The sequence below is a fragment of the Bufo gargarizans genome, chromosome 1, assembly GCF_014858855.1.
Source record: "Bufo gargarizans isolate SCDJY-AF-19 chromosome 1, ASM1485885v1, whole genome shotgun sequence".
NCBI lineage: Eukaryota > Metazoa > Chordata > Amphibia > Anura > Bufonidae > Bufo > Bufo gargarizans.
The window spans coordinates 731202252-731220685 of NC_058080.1; the positions used below are offsets into that span (position 1 = coordinate 731202252).

At 44.5% G+C, this 18434-nt stretch overlaps 1 protein-coding gene across 4 annotated transcripts in view; it reads right to left on the bottom strand.

The window, feature by feature from the left end:
• Positions 1-1333: 1333 nt before the first annotated feature.
• AMACR (alpha-methylacyl-CoA racemase) overlaps positions 1334-18434 on the bottom strand; it is a 51953-nt gene continuing 34852 nt past the window's right edge. For all 4 annotated transcript variants that reach the window (XM_044292677.1, XM_044292678.1, XM_044292680.1 and 1 more), the window contains 2 exons: positions 11200-11386; positions 1334-1882 (listed from right to left, as the gene is read on the bottom strand). In XM_044292677.1, the coding sequence (XP_044148612.1) occupies positions 1473-1882; positions 11200-11386 (597 nt within the window). In that variant the 3' untranslated portion in view covers positions 1334-1472. The remainder of the gene's footprint in view (positions 1883-11199; positions 11387-18434) is intronic.

Below are 18434 nucleotides of genomic sequence, written 5' to 3' on the forward strand. Positions count from 1 at the left end.
TCACAGGACCTGTTGCCCATGTGCCATCACAGGACCTGTTGCCCATGTGCCATCACAGGACCTGTTGCCCATGTGCCATCACAGGACCTGTTGCCCATGTGCCATCACAGGACCTGTTGCCCATGTGCCATCACAGGACCTGTTGCCCATGTGCCATCACAGGACCTGTTGCCCATGTGCCATCACAGGACCTGTTGCCCATGTGCCATCACAGGACCTGTTGCCCATGTGCCATCACAGGACCTGTTGCCCATGTGCCATTTTGCTTCTGGTTTCTGTTGACGGAGGCTGTGTCCATCTGTGGATACCGGTTTCTGTAGTCACACACGCACAGATAGGATTCCTCGTCTTTTGCCCCTGCTGCTCTCAGTCCACAGTCAATTCTGCGCCTGCGCAGGAATGCCTTTTCTCTCTGTATCTTTGACCTTGCCCGCACTAACTGTCAGTCATCTGTCCAGAATAGGCAGCTGGTGGCCATCCAAGGCTGCATTACAGCAGCAAGGAAAAGGAGCATGTGCACTTGGAGAAACCAGTTTTTCTTTTACGGAGGGTCTTCGTTCACACATTGCAAAAAATGGTGTACAAAATTGATGCAAAATGGCACAGAGATGCAAAAAGTCACAGAGATGCAATTTTACTCAAATCACGGCAAAATTACACAATTTTTCCCTGACCTGTGAGCTCACCCCTGTGTACAAGCAAGGGTCATTTTCCTATATATCAATACCCCTGGTGGTCTAGGGAGATGAAGGGTTTAGTAGCAATATACAGGGAGATAATGTGCTAATAATATAGGGTATATTCTTATAATATTCCTTGAGGTCTTCTAGTAATGTAGCAGTAATACTCAATATCCCTGGTGGTCTAGGGTGATAAAGATATCAATTATCCCTGGTAGTCTAGGGTGAAAATGGATTAATACAGGATATCGTGGTAGGTCTAGGGTGTACAAGCAAGGGACATTTTCCCCATTTATCACCTTTGATTTTTCACTGGCTCTTCCGTGCCCTCAAATCTTCGTAAATGTTGACTAAGAGGAGAAGAAGGTGCACAGCAAAACACAGGAGTGCGGGGTAACTGTGGGTGTACAGCACAGCTCACATATACAAAGGGGAAAGAGGAAGCGTGTAGCAGCCATGGAGAGAATAAAGTCAACGTAACATAATTTTTAAATATGCTGCAGCCACCAGCAGGGGGAGCTCACTGCATAGGAAATTTTTGCTGCCCTCATTGACGTTAAATAAATCATAGGCAGTGAGCTCCCCCTAGTGGCAGAATAAAGAATCATTTCACTCAATGCATTCCTATGGCAAAAAGAAACATAAAACCAGAACCTTAGAAAAATACAGATTTTAATATGTCATTTTAGAAACAAATTTTACATTTTGTATATTATATTACAAAAATCAACACTAATGAGAAACAAATTAGATTTAAGTGACACGGCTGCTCGCCTCTCCCGGGACATCAGGTTACAGCTGTGATTTTGGGTTACTACAGGCAATCACCCTAGAAGACTGAAGATCAGAAATTTCTTTAGCGCTAAAGCCGTATTCTGCCAGCACTTCACGTGTGTGTTCCCCGACCAAAGGATCTCTGCTGGAAGAAGGAGCAGCGGGGGTCCTGGAGAGAAGTGGGGCAGGCCGCGGACTCAGCTCCCCATCATCATTAGAGAAGAAAGATCCTCGCTCTCTATTGTGCTCATGCAATGCGACATCGTCAAAGGATAAGACCGGCGTCACGCACGCATCCGTGCCATCAAAAATCTGACACCACTGCTCCTGCGTCTTCTCCAAAAACTTTTCAGCAAATTTATCCTTCATTTTGGGCCAATCAGAAAGACTCATCTGGTTGGGAAGGTCGGAGGAATTGAGGTCAAGTCCTGGGGAGAAGAGGATGATACGGTCATTTCTATAATTACATTTACTATATACTTCATTTCATGTACTTCAGCAGCAGCTGCACAGGTCTCTCTTTGTTACAATGTATCAGTCTGGAGTCCGGGCTGTTTAGCGCACAGAGCATTGTCTAGCCTGGATACAACTGTACTAGTTTGTTACAATGTATCAGTCTGGACTCCAGGCTGTTTAGCTCACAGAGCATTGTCTAGACTGGATACAACTGTGCTAGTTTGTTACAATGTATCAGTCTGGAGTCCGGGCTGTTTAGCTCACAGAGCATTGTCTAGACTGGATACGACTGTGCTAGTTTGTTACAATGTATCAGTCTGGAGTCCAGGCTGTTTAGCTCACAGAGCATTGTCTAGACTGGATACAACTCTGCTAGTTTGTTACAATGTATCAGTCTGGAGTCCAGGCTGTTTAGCTCACAGAGCATTGTCTAGACTGGATACAACTGTGCTAGTTTGTTACAATGTATCAGTCTGGAGTCCGGGCTGTTTAGCTCACAGAGCATTGTCTAGACTGGATACAACTCTGCTAGTTTGTTACAATGTATCAGTCTGGACTCCAGGCTGTTTAGCTCACAGAGCATTGTCTAGACTGGATACAACTCTGCTAGTTTGTTACAATGTATCAGTCTGGAGTCCAGGCTGTTTAGCTCACAGAGCATTGTCTAGACTGGATACAACTGTGCTAGTTTGTTACAATGTATCAGTCTGGAGTCCGGGCTGTTTAGCTCACAGAGCATTGTCTAGACTGGATACAACTCTGCTAGTTTGTTACAATGTATCAGTCTGGAGTCCGGGCTGTTTAGCTCACAGAGCATTGTCTAGACTGGATACAACTACTCAGCTGAGAGCAGGACTAGCTATGGAACAGGATTAATGTCTATAAATGGAAACAAGTGTTCTTAATCACTAACAGACATCTTGAAAATGGAGAAGAACTGAAACAGTCTATTAGAAAGTTGCAGAATTTTTCAGTTATACAGAGAATAAAAGGGTTTTCCGAGACTACTACACAATGACCTATCCTCTGGATAGGTCATCACATCAGTATCTGATTGTGGGGACCCTCACCAAGCACAGCTCCGTTCATTTGATAGCGGCTATGCTTAGTATAGCAGCTTAGCCTCATTCACATAAATGGGACAATAACCGTGACGTCACATGGCCACAGGAGCGCCGCTACCTTCTCAAACAGCTGATCGGCGGTGGTCGCAGGTGTCGGACCCCCACTGATCGTATCCTGACGACCTATCTGGAGTATAGGTCATTAATTCAAAATTCTCAGAAAATTCCTTTAAAGGGCTTCTGTCACCCCACTAAACTTTTTTTTTTGCTTACTTATAATCCCTACACTGCGATTTATGCCTACATGATCTAATCAATCATTTTGGTCCTGTAGATTTTGTTAAAAACATGCTTTTAAAATATGCAAATTACCTTGCTACAATTACCTTGCTACTGATGAGCCAAAATCTGGCGCCTGCGCTGCGGCCGTACCTGTCTTCAATCGGCGCAGGCGCACTGAGAGGCGGCCGCTCGCTCGGCCGCTCCATCCTCAATGCGCCGATGACGTCACATCTACACCCGGCGCAGGCGCATTGAGGATGGAGCGGCCGCCTCTCAGTGCGCCTGCGCCGATTGAAGACAGGTACGGCCGCAGCGCAGGCGTCAGATTTTGAATGCAAACAGGCAGGGCCAGCAGAGAACGATTCCGTTCCCTGGCCCTGTCATGCGGAGGGGGCGTCTTTAGGATCGGAGGATGCGACTGCTACCAGCAAGTAGCCGCCCTACTTGCTGGTAGCAAGGTAATTTGCATATTTTAAAAGCATGTTTTTAACAAAATCTACAGGACCAAAATGATTAATTAGATTATGTAGGCATAAATCGCAGTGTAGGGATTATAAGTAAGCAAAAAAAAAAAAAGTTTAGTGGGGTGACAGAAGCCCTTTAAATTGTGGCTCTTCAGCTGTTGTAAAACTACAACTCCAACCATGCTTTGCTATAGACTGATAGCTATAAGCAGTGTGGGCATGCTGGGAGTTGTAGTTTTGCAACAGCTGGAGAGCCTCAGGTTGGCCATCCCTGTAACAGGGACCTAATTCGTTAGAGGTGTTATGAAGCAGCTTTAAAACGCACCCAGTCTGTGTACACAGGGGTCACCATCGGGGAGGTATACACTAGTGGGCACTACAGTTGGAGACTCCGGCCAAAAGTGATACAGCTCATTAACCCCTTGCATGGTCTTCAGATGAATTCAGAGGACCTGTCCATTTATACGCTCTGCCTCTATGACTGAGGCAGGACACCTTAGAGACCAGTTGGCTTTGAAGCTGTTGGCTCATCAGTAGGATACGCCATCAATGTCCCACCTCTGGGACCTGCACCTATCTCCAGAAAGGGGCCCCCGACGTGAATAGAGAGCAGCCGCTCACGCACAGTGTGCTCTCCTTCACCTTGTATTCCCTGTGTAATAACAATTCTGGAGCATCTATTGTCAGGACTCCTTCATTGTGCCATTCCTCCATCATTCCTGCTGGAGGTTTATGAATGAATATAAAGGTCCAGAGGGGTGCTACCAGTTGGGGGGGGGGGGGGGGGGTGTCTGAACAGTCTGACACTGGAAGCACTGATCGGATAGTGCAGGGATGGGCAAGCTGCGGCGCCTCTCCAGCTGTTCTAAAACTACAAATCTCATCATGCCCTGCTGTAGACTGATAGCTGTAGGCAGACTGGGCATACTGGGAGTTGTAGTTTTACAACAGCTGGAGAGCTGCAGTTTGCCCATCCCTGGGATAGTGTCACATACCTGGTAACACCCAGTTGGCAAATTGTTCTTCAACTTATGGTAGGGATAACAGAGGAACGGCACAACACAGAGTGATAAGGATATATGCTCCAGAATTGTTATCACATGGGGAATGCAAGTAGTTAATAAAATAGACACGTCAGGAGAGGGGACAGGTCCTCTTTAAACATGTATCCTGTATTGATCGGATGGGAGAGAAGATAATAGCCAATACCCGTCTGCTCAGGGTAGCAAGACCATCGCATAACCAGGCATATAGCACTGGTAATGGACTTGGCGGGCACATATCCAGTGGATATATAGCAATGGCACTCATTACCTCCATCTCTGACAACTGCACTCTGCAACTTCATCTCCCCACCGAGGACTACCACACACATTGAGGGGATGATACCACCCTCAGGTCTCCTTCACCTCCATCTACTACTGGTGGGAATGTACTGGCCTGACTCTGCAGGGATGGGATGGGACCCCTGACCCTCTGGCTCAGAAATTTTTACCATAAAACAAAAGAAATTCCAGACGTAAAACTATAGTCTCTGCACAAGTCACAAGTTGTATGTGTGCTGCACGATGTGTGACCCCTGTGAGGAGAATACTTCTGCGTATGAAGAATGTGCTGCACGTGACCGCTGCGAGACAGTCACACTCTTCTTTCAGTGGTCTGAACCCCCTCCCCCAATCCTTCCATGTTATACAATGCACTCAGTCTTCAGACCTTTTTGTTACGTTGTGTCCCTGTGCAAAAATAAAAAAAAAATCTAAAATCAATACCCCATAATGAGAACTGAAAACAGTTTTTAAAATTTTTGCAAATTCATTAAAAAAGGAAAAACGAAAATTATTCAGACCCTGTGCTGTAACAATAGAAATTTCCCACTGGTGCCTACCATTCCTCAATCATTTTTGAAATGTTTCTATATCTGGAGTCACCTGTGGTAAATTCAGTGGATTAGACATGATCTGGAAAGACACAGCCCTGTCTAAATAAGGTCTCTCTCTTTTCTAAGGGGAGGGGGGGAAGGGTCTTGGTTAGAGATGAGCGAACTTCTGTTTTAAGTTCGGCGTCTAAAGTTCGGCTTCCGGTTAGCGGAGAATCCCGATCTGGAACCGGATATGGATTCCGACTTCCGTTGTGGTCCGTGGTAGCGGAATCAATAATGGCCGATTATTGATTCCGCTACCACGGACCACAACGGAAGTCGGAATCCATATCCGGTTCCAGATCGGGATTCTCCGCTAACCGGAAGCCGAACTTTAGACGCCGAACTTAAAACAGAAGTTCGCTCATCTCTAGTCTTGGTAAGAGAGGTGACCAAGAACCCAATGGTCACTCTGGCTGAGAGCTCCAAAGATCCTGTGTGCAGATGGGAGAAACTTCCAGAAGGTTGACCATCACGGCAACACTCCACAAATCTGGGCTTTATGGAATAGTCAGAAATAAGCTTCTCCTCAGTAGAAGACACATAAAAGCCACCTGGAGTTTACCAAAAGAACCCAAAGGGACTCTCAGATGGTGAGGAAAATAAACAAACACACACACATTCTCTGGGCTGATGGAACTTTTAGGCCTCAGTTCTAAGCATCATGTCTGGAGGAAACCAGGCACTGCCCATCACCTGCCCAATACCATCCCCACAGTGAAGCATGGTGGTGGCAGAGTCATGCTGGGGGGACAGGGAGACTGGTCAGGGTGGAGGGAAAGCTGAATGGAGCAAAGTACCGAGAAATTCTTAATGAAAATTTGATCCAGAGCTCCGGACCTCAGACTGGGTCAAACAAGACAATGACCCTAAGCACACAGCCAAGACAACACAGAAGAGGCTTAGGGACAACTCTGTGAAGGTCCTTCAGTGTCCAAGCCAGAACCCTGACCTGTACCCAATGGAACATCTCTGGAGAGACCTGAAAATGTCTGTCCTCCGACGGCCCTCATCCAACCTGACAGAGCCGGAGAGGATCTACAGAGAATGGTGGAAAATCCCCAAATCCAGGTGTGCAGACCTCGAGGTATCATTCCCCCAGGCGGTAATCACTGCCAAAGGGGCTTCAACAACTAAGTTCTGAGTAAAGGGGCTCAATATTTATGTCAATGCAAGATTGTATTTTTTTTTGTTAGTTTAGCAAAGATTTCTAACACTCTGTTCTCAATTTCTCATTATGGGGTATTGAGTGCAGATTAATGGGAAAAGACTGGATTTTTCTGGGCTGATCTCTGCCTCCACACAATCCTGTCTCTGAGCTCCAAAGTGCTTTCCTCCTCATGGCTTGGAGTTCGCTCCGATATACATTGTCAGCTGTGAGATCTTACAGACAGGGCATGTGTCTTTCCCAATCCTGTCTAATCCACTGAATTTACTCAAGGTGTAGAAACATCTCAAATATGATCAAGAGAAGTGGTTGGCCCCCAGAGCTACATTTTTTGTTTTACACCAAAGGATCTGAATATGTACATTCACGAGAAATTTTCTTTTTCTCATTATGGGGTATTGATTGCAGATTGAATTTTTTATTTTAGCAGAAGGCTGCAAGATAACAAAATGTGAAAAAAGTGAAAGGGTCTGAGGACTTTCTGGATGCACTGTATGTTTATGCCGATGAGAAGGCACTCAGCATTCAGATCCAAGAGGACCAGTATAAAGGCTTCTTAATGCAACCGTTAAGTAGAAGAACAAGGAGGTACATGGTAATCCTGCCGTCCCGGCGGGCAGGCTGCTGCTACAAAGCCATCTAACATGTAGTGTTCCAGCAAGATAACGATGAATCATATGTATTAACTTCACACTGACACCCAATTACTCCACCGACATAAAAGTGGATTTATTGCTGCAAAACAGGCAAATCATTTTGTCTCTGGGGTCGGACACAATAGGATACCGGGCGGAAAATGATTAAGGCTGTAAATGCCGGTAGGGAGATTAAATCAGAAAATTAGCGGAGGCCAGCGGTTACTGTAAAAAGCACCGACAACTGAACACACCGAAGAGGGAAAATAAACTTCTCCTCCCAGGATGGCTCATGGAGGTCACTTCAGGACAAGGCTGTGTGATGCACAACATTAGCCCTGGTGGCCCTGTGGCTACTGGTTATGGGTTAGTATCTGACAAGGAGCGACCCATGCGGGTTCCAAATTTTACTTCAACGACTGAAATGCAAATCTGCAAGGTTCCGAATGCTTGGTGATGTAGATTTTTTGGGGCAGATCCACTGTAAAACTAGTTGCCAAAATTTTTTAGGCAACTTGAGAAACAAACTAGATAGAAAGATTAGGAAACGCTACGAGTGCATTCCATTTACTGACATAAAATGTTCCCCTAGGCGAGTGGCTAACCCTTTAGATCTTTTAGTTCCTGTTCATAGTGCTTATGTGAAGGAGGCTAAGCTGCAATACCAAGCACAGTCTCTATCCAACGGAAGGTGCAGTGTTTGGTAAGCCGCGAGGAGTCTGCGGCACGCAGTGTCGTGGCCTCTTCAAAAAGCTGATAAGATGGGGTGCCGGGAGTCAGACTTCCCCACCTATCAGTTACTGATGACCTATCCAGAGGATAGGTCATCAGTATAAAATACTCAGCTATACCCTTTAACAGGAATCTGTCAGCAGTTTTGACCATAGTAATCTGCTGACAGCAGTAGGTAGGGGCTTGGGAGAGCAGGGTTAACATACTTTTTGTGGAGCTTTTCTCATCAGGAGTAGTGAAAATATGAAGTTTTATTCTGCCAGACTCTGCTCCTGCAAGTGTCCAGGAGGAGGTGGAGCCTGACAACGAAGTGCTCTCTGCCCTGAACTGCTTCACAACCCCTCCCCTCTGAGTGACAGCTGTGACATCCAACCAGGTGACCACTACAGTTGTCACTCAGAGCAGAAGGGAGGGGGGATGTGAAGGAGCTCAATGCAGAGAACACTTGCAGGAGCAGAACCTGGCAGAATAAAACATTATATTATCACTACTCCTGATAATAAAAGCCCCACATAAAGTACATTTGTCCTGCTCTGCCCAGTCCTACTCTGCAGTTTAGCATGTTCAATACTGCTGACAGACTCCCTTTTAAAGAAGGATTCCCTGCGGATAAGCCATCAATAGTAAAGTCCTGGACAACCCCTTAAAGTCCTCCTCTGCAAAGTCTCAATGGTGGGAATAAGAATCCTTATGCCTTGCCCAGCTATACAGTTACATTTCATTGCAAGTGCTCAATTTTTTCCCCTACTGAGAGCAGGTTGGCCTTGAAATCATCATGCCCTAAAATCTGTGTAATTTATTTTTCCAGCGCATGTTGCATATTTTAGGTGCACAATCCGCCCAGTATATTTTGTCCATAGACAATCTTAGTAAGCAATAGGCACACACCTTGGTACCTGACATGACAACATGAAGAATATGTCCCTTCTACCATCTTAACACAATTCCATTGTCACTCGGCACGACTACATTAGCGGTGATGTGGACTCTGAGCACTCAAGTGTTTACTTACCAGGAGGCAATCACGCAGCACAATCCTATATACCAGAGATGAGCGAGCGGCTTTTATCTCCCATCATTCATTACTGAAGCAGGTAAAAGTCAGCTAATGTCATTTACTATGACCCGGCTGACATTTTACACAGAGCTCCTTATCTTCTGTACTCAGGAAAGGAGACATTGCACATTTCATGTCATCGGAAGTTTGCCTTCTCTGAGACACTCTGCTGCAATCTATGCAAAGTCCTGGGTTGTGAATTCCCTGGATACCTGAGCATCTAGAATAGCGAGCCTAAGATTCTCATCTAACACTGAGGCCCTCACTCATCTACTGTATGTGGTTCGGTCAATTTTTTGGCAAAATGCACATTAGGACACCGTCAAATGTGTGCAATTTTTGGTGACCTTCTCTTAGCTCATTACATTTCAAAAGTGAGGAGGAGAGGTGTGCACCTCTTTAAGGGAGTTTCTACTAACAATACTTACACACTATCACAACAGTGCCCTCATAAGAATGGAGTGCATGAGTGACTACCACTCCAGTAACTTCGATGGGACTGCAGCAAGCACTGTACTTGGTAGTCCCATAGAAGAGAATGGAGCGCACCATTCACATGGGTCACACTGGGACCTCCCTTCTCTTGATTGCCTGGAGGTCCCAGAGCAGGACACCTAGTGATCAGTTGAGTTTTAATACGTTTCTTGCAGATTTCCACAGTGAAACCAGTATTTTTGACTGCAGAACCCCTGACGGAAAGGAAAAAAATAAAAATACACATCGGAGGTCGCTGTAATATTTTTTTATAAATATATATATATATATATATATATATATATATATATATATATATATATATATATATATATATATATTTGGCACAACTTTCTAGGCATGTTGGGGATATTCCTATTTCCTGTTTCATCCCACGATATAAGTAAAGCATAAGTAGTAGCAATTAGAGCAGAGATGTCGCAGAGCGGCCAGCTACGAGCGTGTTACCCGCCAAGCTACGAGCTCTGAGCTCAGTGTGTGTTACCCGCAAAGCTACGAGCTCTGAGTTCAGTGTGTGTTACCCGCAAAGCTACGAGCTCTGAGCTCAGTGTATGTTACCCGCAAAGCTACGAGCTCTGAGCTCAGTGTGGGTTACCCGCAAAGCTACGAGCTCTGAGCTCAGTGTGGGTTACCCGCAAAGCTACGAGCTCTGAGCTCAGTGTGGGTTACCCGCAAAGCTACGAGCTCTGAGCTCAGTGTATGTTACCCGCAAAGCTACGAGCTCTGAGCTCAGTGTGGGTTACCCGCAAAGCTACGAGCTCTGAGCTCAGTGTGGGTTACCCGCAAAGCTACGAGCTCTGAGCTCAGTGTGGGTTACCCGCAAAGCTACGAGCTCTGTGTGTATTACCCGCAAAGCTACGAGCTCTGAGCTCAGTGTGTGTGTTACCTATGAAGCTGCAAGCTGTGTGCTCACTGGGTGTTACCTCTGAAACTACAAGCTCTGTGCTTAGGGTGCTATGGAGCTGCTTTCTCCCCCTTCTCTCATTGTGAGCTTGTGCCCCCCTTTTAGCAATTCTGGGAGAAAAAAAATGCAACCAAGAAGATGCCTCAGGGAAAAACACTATAATCTGCAGCAAGTACAGTGCTCACAGATAGGTTAGCAAGAAGAAGCAAAGGAATACATATTTACATATGAACAACATACAAATAGTTGCAATATGTTTTATCAAGACTTTTTGCAAAGTTGACTCCTATTTTAAAATATGTAGATATATCAGAACAAAGGGGGGAAATGGTTGCAAAACAATTGCTAAGTGTTATTCTCTATACCATACCTGACCACAAGGGGTGCTGTGACCTTATCAGTCTGTCATACTGTATGTTACAAATAAAAACAACACACCACTCCTAGCATATTCTGAAAATGATAGAAGATGAATAACGCCTGTTACAGGTTTACATCCATACCATAGGTACAGATAACAACCTATAGCAAACTTACTGCAAATCACATTTATAGGATTTAATAACTTACCCTTCAATAATTCTTTATAGAACTGGGGCTCAATGGCACCCACAGCCATGTACTTTCCATCCGCGGTCCTGTATGTGCAATAGAATGGCGCTCCCCCATCCAGCACGTTCTCACCTCGAGGTCTGCTCCACAAACCAGATTTCTGTGTCTTCCATACAAATGACCCCAGGTATGAAGCACCTTCCACCTTGAAAAGAAGTGAAAGAATGGGGTTAACGGCAATGCAGAACTTACTGAATCCTAAGTTTTTTTGAAAGAGAGTACTGAGATTAGCCGCTTTCTTCCAGAAACAGCGCCACCCGTGTCCATGGCTGTGCCTGGTATTGCAACTTAGTTCCACTGAAGTGAATGGGGTTAAGGTGTAATACCACACACAACCTGTGGGCAAGTCTTTAGTTGTTTTGGGAAGAAGGGAGCAGAGGACCATACCATTTTCACATTGGTATGCATTACAAAAATACACATTCCAAAAAGTGTACATGCCAGAAAGCAAAGATACCAGTGCATAAAGACACTAGCGTCCGAGAAGCAGAGATAACACACAACGCCACAATTATCAAGAACGGACGCGACCCCAGCTCCGCACTGCAGAGCCAGGAAGATGTGAGACAGACCTCGGTCCATGATACTGCCATTCTAGCAGAGAGCAACTTAAAAAAAAAAAAAAATTCACAGTAGAAAAAATGTGTATGATGTAGGAATATAAACTGTATATCACTGAATAATTATCCTACTTAAAACTTAACTTTTAGTCATTATTAATTAAAATAAGTCCCACAGAAAAAATATGTATTTTTGATAGCTGCATAGGTCAGATACAATGGACTTATGTACAATAAGACACAGGGTGAATGTACAAAATCAAGTGCTCGGATTTGGACCAAGGGTCCCACTCACGGTTTGATGATTTTTCCGTTTATGGAGATGAATCGTACCACAACAGGATAAACGTAGTGGGAAGGTCCACAAAAAACTTGATAGAAAAGTGTTAAGGTAAACGGCTCTTCTTATACAGGACAGGAAAAAGCGGGTGCTGGGGAGATGGTATCCCTATCAGACTATTAAGATTCTGCCTACAAGCGGAGAGGTCTCCCGCCTAAATGCGGGAGAATCACCCCCAGAGGAAGCGACCCCACTTATCGACGGCTGTCCCTGTTGTTCTATCCCTAAAAAATAGCTCCCAGTGTCAGTACAGCCAATAATAAAGTTGAATTTAAAACAACTTTATTATTGGCTGTACTGACACTGGGAGCTATTTTTTAGGGATAGAACAGGGACAGCCGTCGATAAGTGGGGTCGCTTCCTCTGGGGGTGATTCTCCCGCATTTAGGCGGGAGACCTCTCTGCTTGTAGGCAGAATCTTAATAGTCTGATAGGGATACCATCTCCCCAGCATCCGCTTTTTCCTGTCCTGTATAAGAAGAGCCGTTTACCTTAACACTTTTCTATCAAGTTTTTTGTGGACCTTCCCACTACGTTTATCCTGTTGTGGTACGATTCATCTCCATAAACGGAAAAATCATCAAACCGTGAGTGGGACCCTTGGTCCAAATCCGAGCACTTGATTTTGTACATTCACCCTGTGTCTTATTGTACATAAGTCCATTGTATCTGACCTATGCAGCTATCAAAAATACATATTTTTTTCTGTGGGACTTATTTTAATTAATAATGACTAAAAGTTAAGTTTTAAGTAGGATAATTATTTAGTGATATACAGAGAGCAACTTAGTTAATAAGGAGGGAGGGGAATGCCAACGGACTAGAATAAGGATCACCAAAGACAAAATTCATAAAAAACAGTAGTAAAGATGCATGAAGATTGAATAGAATAGGCAATACGAAGTAATTCATGTTACCTTAAAACAAAAAAGGCTGTGAAGTGAAAAACATGGCGCAGAAAAACTAAGCAATTTCTAAACGCAGTGTAAAAAGGTACCTGGAATCCTCTTGGGTGGAAGGTATGGGTCACAGAGGTTCCTAGCCTCGGTAAAGTCAGAGCCAGTATTTTATGTGTCAGCAGCAGGTATTGCTAATTGACAACTTGAGATTTAGCATGGCTGTAATAGCTGATCCGGGACAGCTATTACTGGGAGTAGTCAAAGTGCTGGGTGGGTGACTACTCCCCATGTTCCAGGCCGGGTAAAGCCAGGCATAAAAAACAGCCAGCACTGCCAGATATGGTGGATTTACCTCCCTCTGACAGTGGAGCTCAGGAGTCTTGTGTGCTGTGAACTGAGGGCTGTGCTGGGATTTGAGGTTTGAGCCGGGCTGGAGGACTCAGATCGCCTATGGACTTGATGAGGCTGAACTGCTAACAGGATGTGAATTAACACCCAGGAAAAAAAGGTGACTTTATTGTTGGACTTTCTTTGTGTGTGAACAAACACCAAGCCACCTGCGTTTTGTGATACAGCTTATCTGCATTTTGTTATACACCAGTGTGTGAATAAACACCGCTGTTTGATTTAAGAACTGTGTACTTTGCCTGTATACTGCATCCGCTAGGCCCAACTACCAAAGAGAATCCCCACAGCAGATGTGTTTTTTTTATTATGTGACACAGTGAAAAGGTCTGGTGCGAAGAGGAAGGCATTTTCCTCCCAGCATGTGCTGCTGGACTGATCGACACCCAGGTAAGGTCAAGCACCGGACCTCATATTCCGGTTCGAGCTTTGCCGACAGCTGGACTAGTGGTGTGTGAGGCCTGTGGCTGGATGTTCGGCTTGCGGCCTGTCTGGGAGGACAGGTAGGCGAACACCTGGACTTGTCCCTCTTCCGCAGTACCCACAGCACGGTGCGAATTGAGCACCAGGACTTAAAACCTAAGGGGACATTTGTTTTTGTTAACCTGCTTGTGTGAATAAACACTGAACTTGTGTTTAAAGAACTGTTTTTAGTGCCTCTGTACTGCGTCCGCTTACCCTGCCTACCGGAGCGAATGTGGTGTGTCTGCTGGTGCTCATATAGCTTACTCCTGACAATTATTCTATACCATGACCCTGTGGACATGTGGTACCAAGTATATGTAGTCTATAAAAACCTCAGATCTGAGGATCGGACTGAAAATCTGCCATGCTGGAAAACAGGTTTGGTGAAGTAAAGCTTCCTTGCAGAACCAAATGTTAGAAGGGATGATCTTGCAAGTTCTTCGAATTTTCTCATCTGTTCCATTCGTGGTCCATGCCACCGCCATCTCCATCTTAGGCACAGTTGCTAGAGTGCTCACCAGTCTGCCTGCTCTGCTCCCCTAGCAGCCCATGCTCGCTAGCTTCCCTCTGCTCCTTCCGGGCAGGTAGGGCCACCGGCGTAGTGCTGAGCTGTCCTCCCCATGCACGCTGAGGCCTGCTCCCTGCCAGGTCTGCTTCTTATTGCATATAGATTTAGCACACTCTCTCTAGCTCCTAAAAGGGCCAGAGGGTACACCTTAATAGTTCACAGCCCATGTTTAGTCACTTTAGGGTATTTAAGGCACCTTCTCCTGTAGGAAGGTTCTAGTGCTTTAGTGTCCTGCAAACGTGTGCCATTATCTTGTTTGTCTGCCCGTGTACTGACTTCTGCCTGATCTCCAGATCTGACCCTTCGCTGCCTGACCTGACCTCACCCTCAGACTTGGGATACTGAATGCACACAAAGAAGAATTACATGAATATTTCAAAGCTTGAGGAAACTGAATCCCATCAACCAGGACATTTTGAAAAGGATCTATAGGACTTGCAGTTCAAAAGGATGCATCTGTGGAAACCTAAAAATAATTTACTGGAAATGTCCCCTTTGATGACTTTGTCATTACCTTTAATTATTAGTGTCAATTTGTGTACATCTTCAAAACTGAACAGATACCAAGCTAGGAGTGGTGAACACAACTTATAAAAGAAAAAAATATAAATAAATAATGATGCTGTGGACAAGGCACAGTCTGGTGTCACAAGCAACAGGGCCTTCCCTGTCGCTTCAGGTTTGCCTGGTTACTAGCATTGTTGGCACACTTGCTATGCAACTGCTTTGCACCCGAGTCTGATCAGTTGACCAACTTGCTCAGCCTAGTTAATTTAGGGAGGATTATTTTTTTTTGGACGATTGGTTAACCTTCCTTTAAATGTTCAGGTTCTTGGCTCTCTTGTTGCTGGGTATAGCAGAAGATCTGTGCACTTGCATCCAGAATCATTGCATTCCTAATATCCCATTTGTGTTGTGTCCGTGCCGCTTGGAATCTATAGTCCTTCTGCCTTTCAATGCTGCCAGCATTGAGTTTTTTTTGTCTTCCTGCGGATTATGTTCATTGTCTGTTGGCCGAGTTTGCAGTTTTCTGGCAGTCTTGTTGGGTTCTGCCCATCAGGGATGGGTCTCATCTCCCATTTGCTCCATTGCCAGACTACCAAAGCCTTTATCCATTTGCAAACATCACTCGGTCCCTGAAATCTATCGTTAAGTGCACTTGTCTCTTGATATGTACTTTATAATATTTCCTTTGTCTCCATCTTGCAGTTATCCAGTTTGTCCTCACTGTAAGTCCTGGTGGAATCCAAACCCCCAGGAGACAGAATGTGACTGCTATAGGTAAAGTCCAGTCTTTTGAGCAACAGGTGTCATTCCAGCTGGAATCCTATTTAAAAAGGTACAGTAACTAGTCTGATAGCTAAGAGCAGCTCAGACTGAAGTGATTAGCCTTAGCTACTATTCTCACCTGTCTCAACATTTGACTATACGGTCTTAATGTGTACTTTCAGTTATACAGAAGTTTTCAAAAATGTATAGTACAGGTGAAGAAACTTTGTAATATATCTTATTAAATAATTATGCTTCCTCCTGAGCTTTCACTCAGCCTCTTAGTAGACCCTCTGTCTCCAGGCTAATACGCAAAAGTTTATGAAGGGGAGGGGGGGGGGGATGAGGAGGATGCAGCCAACTAGTAAGTCATTTATTAACTCACTCTGAACAGTGGTAGAGCATCATCTTACTACATATAATAGAGTCAAAAGGGTCTACATGTAGCAGAGCTAAGGAACTGCAGTTTGTGTCTCTCTCTTCCAGCAGCCTCCTCCTGCCCTCTCCATAGATGTCAATGTTTAAAGCAAGAAAGAGCAGACAGAGGCTGCTTTCACACGAGCGAGTTGTACACTGCGGAGGGTTACATAGCATCATAAAACAGTATAATGCTATGTGACCCTGGCAGTGCTGGAAGTTCAGGACAGGAGTTGTGTTATACTCACGCTCCAAGTCCAGAGTGTACAACTCGCTCGTGTGAAAGCAGCCAGAAGCATTTTCTTTAACAAGATATATTACAAAGTTTCATATAGTCATCTGTACTATTTCTTTATAGAAAGTCTTTTTATAACTGGAGGTACACTTTAAAGAAAATCCATAAAATTTTACAGGGTTCTCATTCTTTCCTGAAAGTGATCTTTTTGTTAAAAGGATAACAAACACTCAAATCCACTGACTGGTCAGGATTATTTCATTTGGATCCACCGGAAAACCCTTAATGCATTTAGTCAGCTTAGGGATGTGGTAATCAACAGATCCAATCAGGGTACTAATGTCCTCTAACCAGTACAAATGCACGAAAGGGAGGGGCCATAACATTTTGAACATGGTTGAAATCCTAAAAAGGATACTAAAAATAAAAGTTTGACTGGATAAAATTAGTGAATATGCTCCTAATCACATATGGCGTTGAATCACTGTATACTTCTCCTTGAGAGCGATGGCCTCATGGCTACCCAATAGTTTTTGCAAATTAGTAATTTGAGCTTCAGCATTTTTTAACATTGCTTTTCTGCTATAATGTCTTCACTTTTAAGGAGAAGTGTAGCTTAAGGGGACAGCTTGTTCTTCCTCGTGTGCCAGTTTGTTCTCCTGGACAGAAGGATCTTAGTGGCTTCAACACAAGTAATTGAAAAGCTTCACTTCTCTCTAAGTCCATGGAGGACTTGAATATTATTTTTTTATCAACTCCTTTCAACAGAAATGATTTTAACATCAAGTTAAGAAAACAAAACAACTAGGAATAATAAAGTTCCTTTGACGTCCAAATCCTGGTGGATGTTGATGGTTTTATACCGACAGACCCGTACATCAGTCGTTAGGATACTCGATGCAACACCAGCACATCCTCATCACTTCATCGGAAATATACCTTAGAGACACATTTCTTGCGAGCAAGGAGAACATGCTCAGAGGACAAACAAGAGTTGAATTGAAATGAAACTTCCAGAAGTCAGATTATAGTAACAGATGTGTCCAGAAGGCTTGCAGAAGAGCAAAATACATTACATTGTCACTCGAAGAATTATGTAAAAATGATGAACTATTGGCCAATTTTACTAACAGATGGCACCTTTAAGATGTCATTGTACCCTTCAAACATGTATAGGAGTTCTATGTATGCAAACTAGAAAGAATGGAAAACCGAGCCTCTGGTGCCGCATGTTAGATGTAGCTATCCTATAAGTTAATGTTCAACCTTAAAAACAGGTCTTAAGACAAGCCAGTACTTCATATGCAGTACCCTCATCAGCGCTGAACTGGCTTAGCTATCCTAAGTTATGTCTCAAGGCCTGTTTAAAAGGTTGATCACTGACTAATAGGATAGTTGCTCATCAACAGGTAGCACCAGTGCTTATTTGCAAACTTTTTAGGGGAAGCATTCCATGGCCTATACGACCCCTTGCGCCTACTACGTGCTCCCTAGCAGGAGAACTAGTACTCCCCCAGATCCTTGACAGAGGCCTATGACCCGGCTAAGCCAGTTCTCTCTGTTCTGCACTGATGAGCTGCAGTCACCCCGGTCTTCAGATGAAATACTAACTGGGCAACAATCCTAAGTTATGTCTCAAGACCTGAGTAAAAGGTTGATCATTGACATAGGCTATGTCATACTTTTATTCCGGCCGCCTCTCGGCATGTTTGCTGTGCTGCCGCCAGAACTCCGCCCTCCCCCATTATAGTCAATGGGGCCAAAGCGGTAGTCCAGGGGCACGCGAGCACTAGCGGCAGCACAGATCAGACAGGCTGTTTACCCACCGGAACAGCCTGCCGGAGTTCCTTGCTGCTAGTGTGAAAGTAGCCTTATAGGATAGCTACAGCCAACAGGGGGCAACAGAGGAAGATTTTTTTTTTTTTTTCTTGGAAAGAGCTAACTTGCATAAATAGTCCTCCTAAAATTTTTTAAACAGCACATAGACTAGGATATCCTCAGAGTACGATCTCTTAGTAAAATTGGAGAGTGAAAA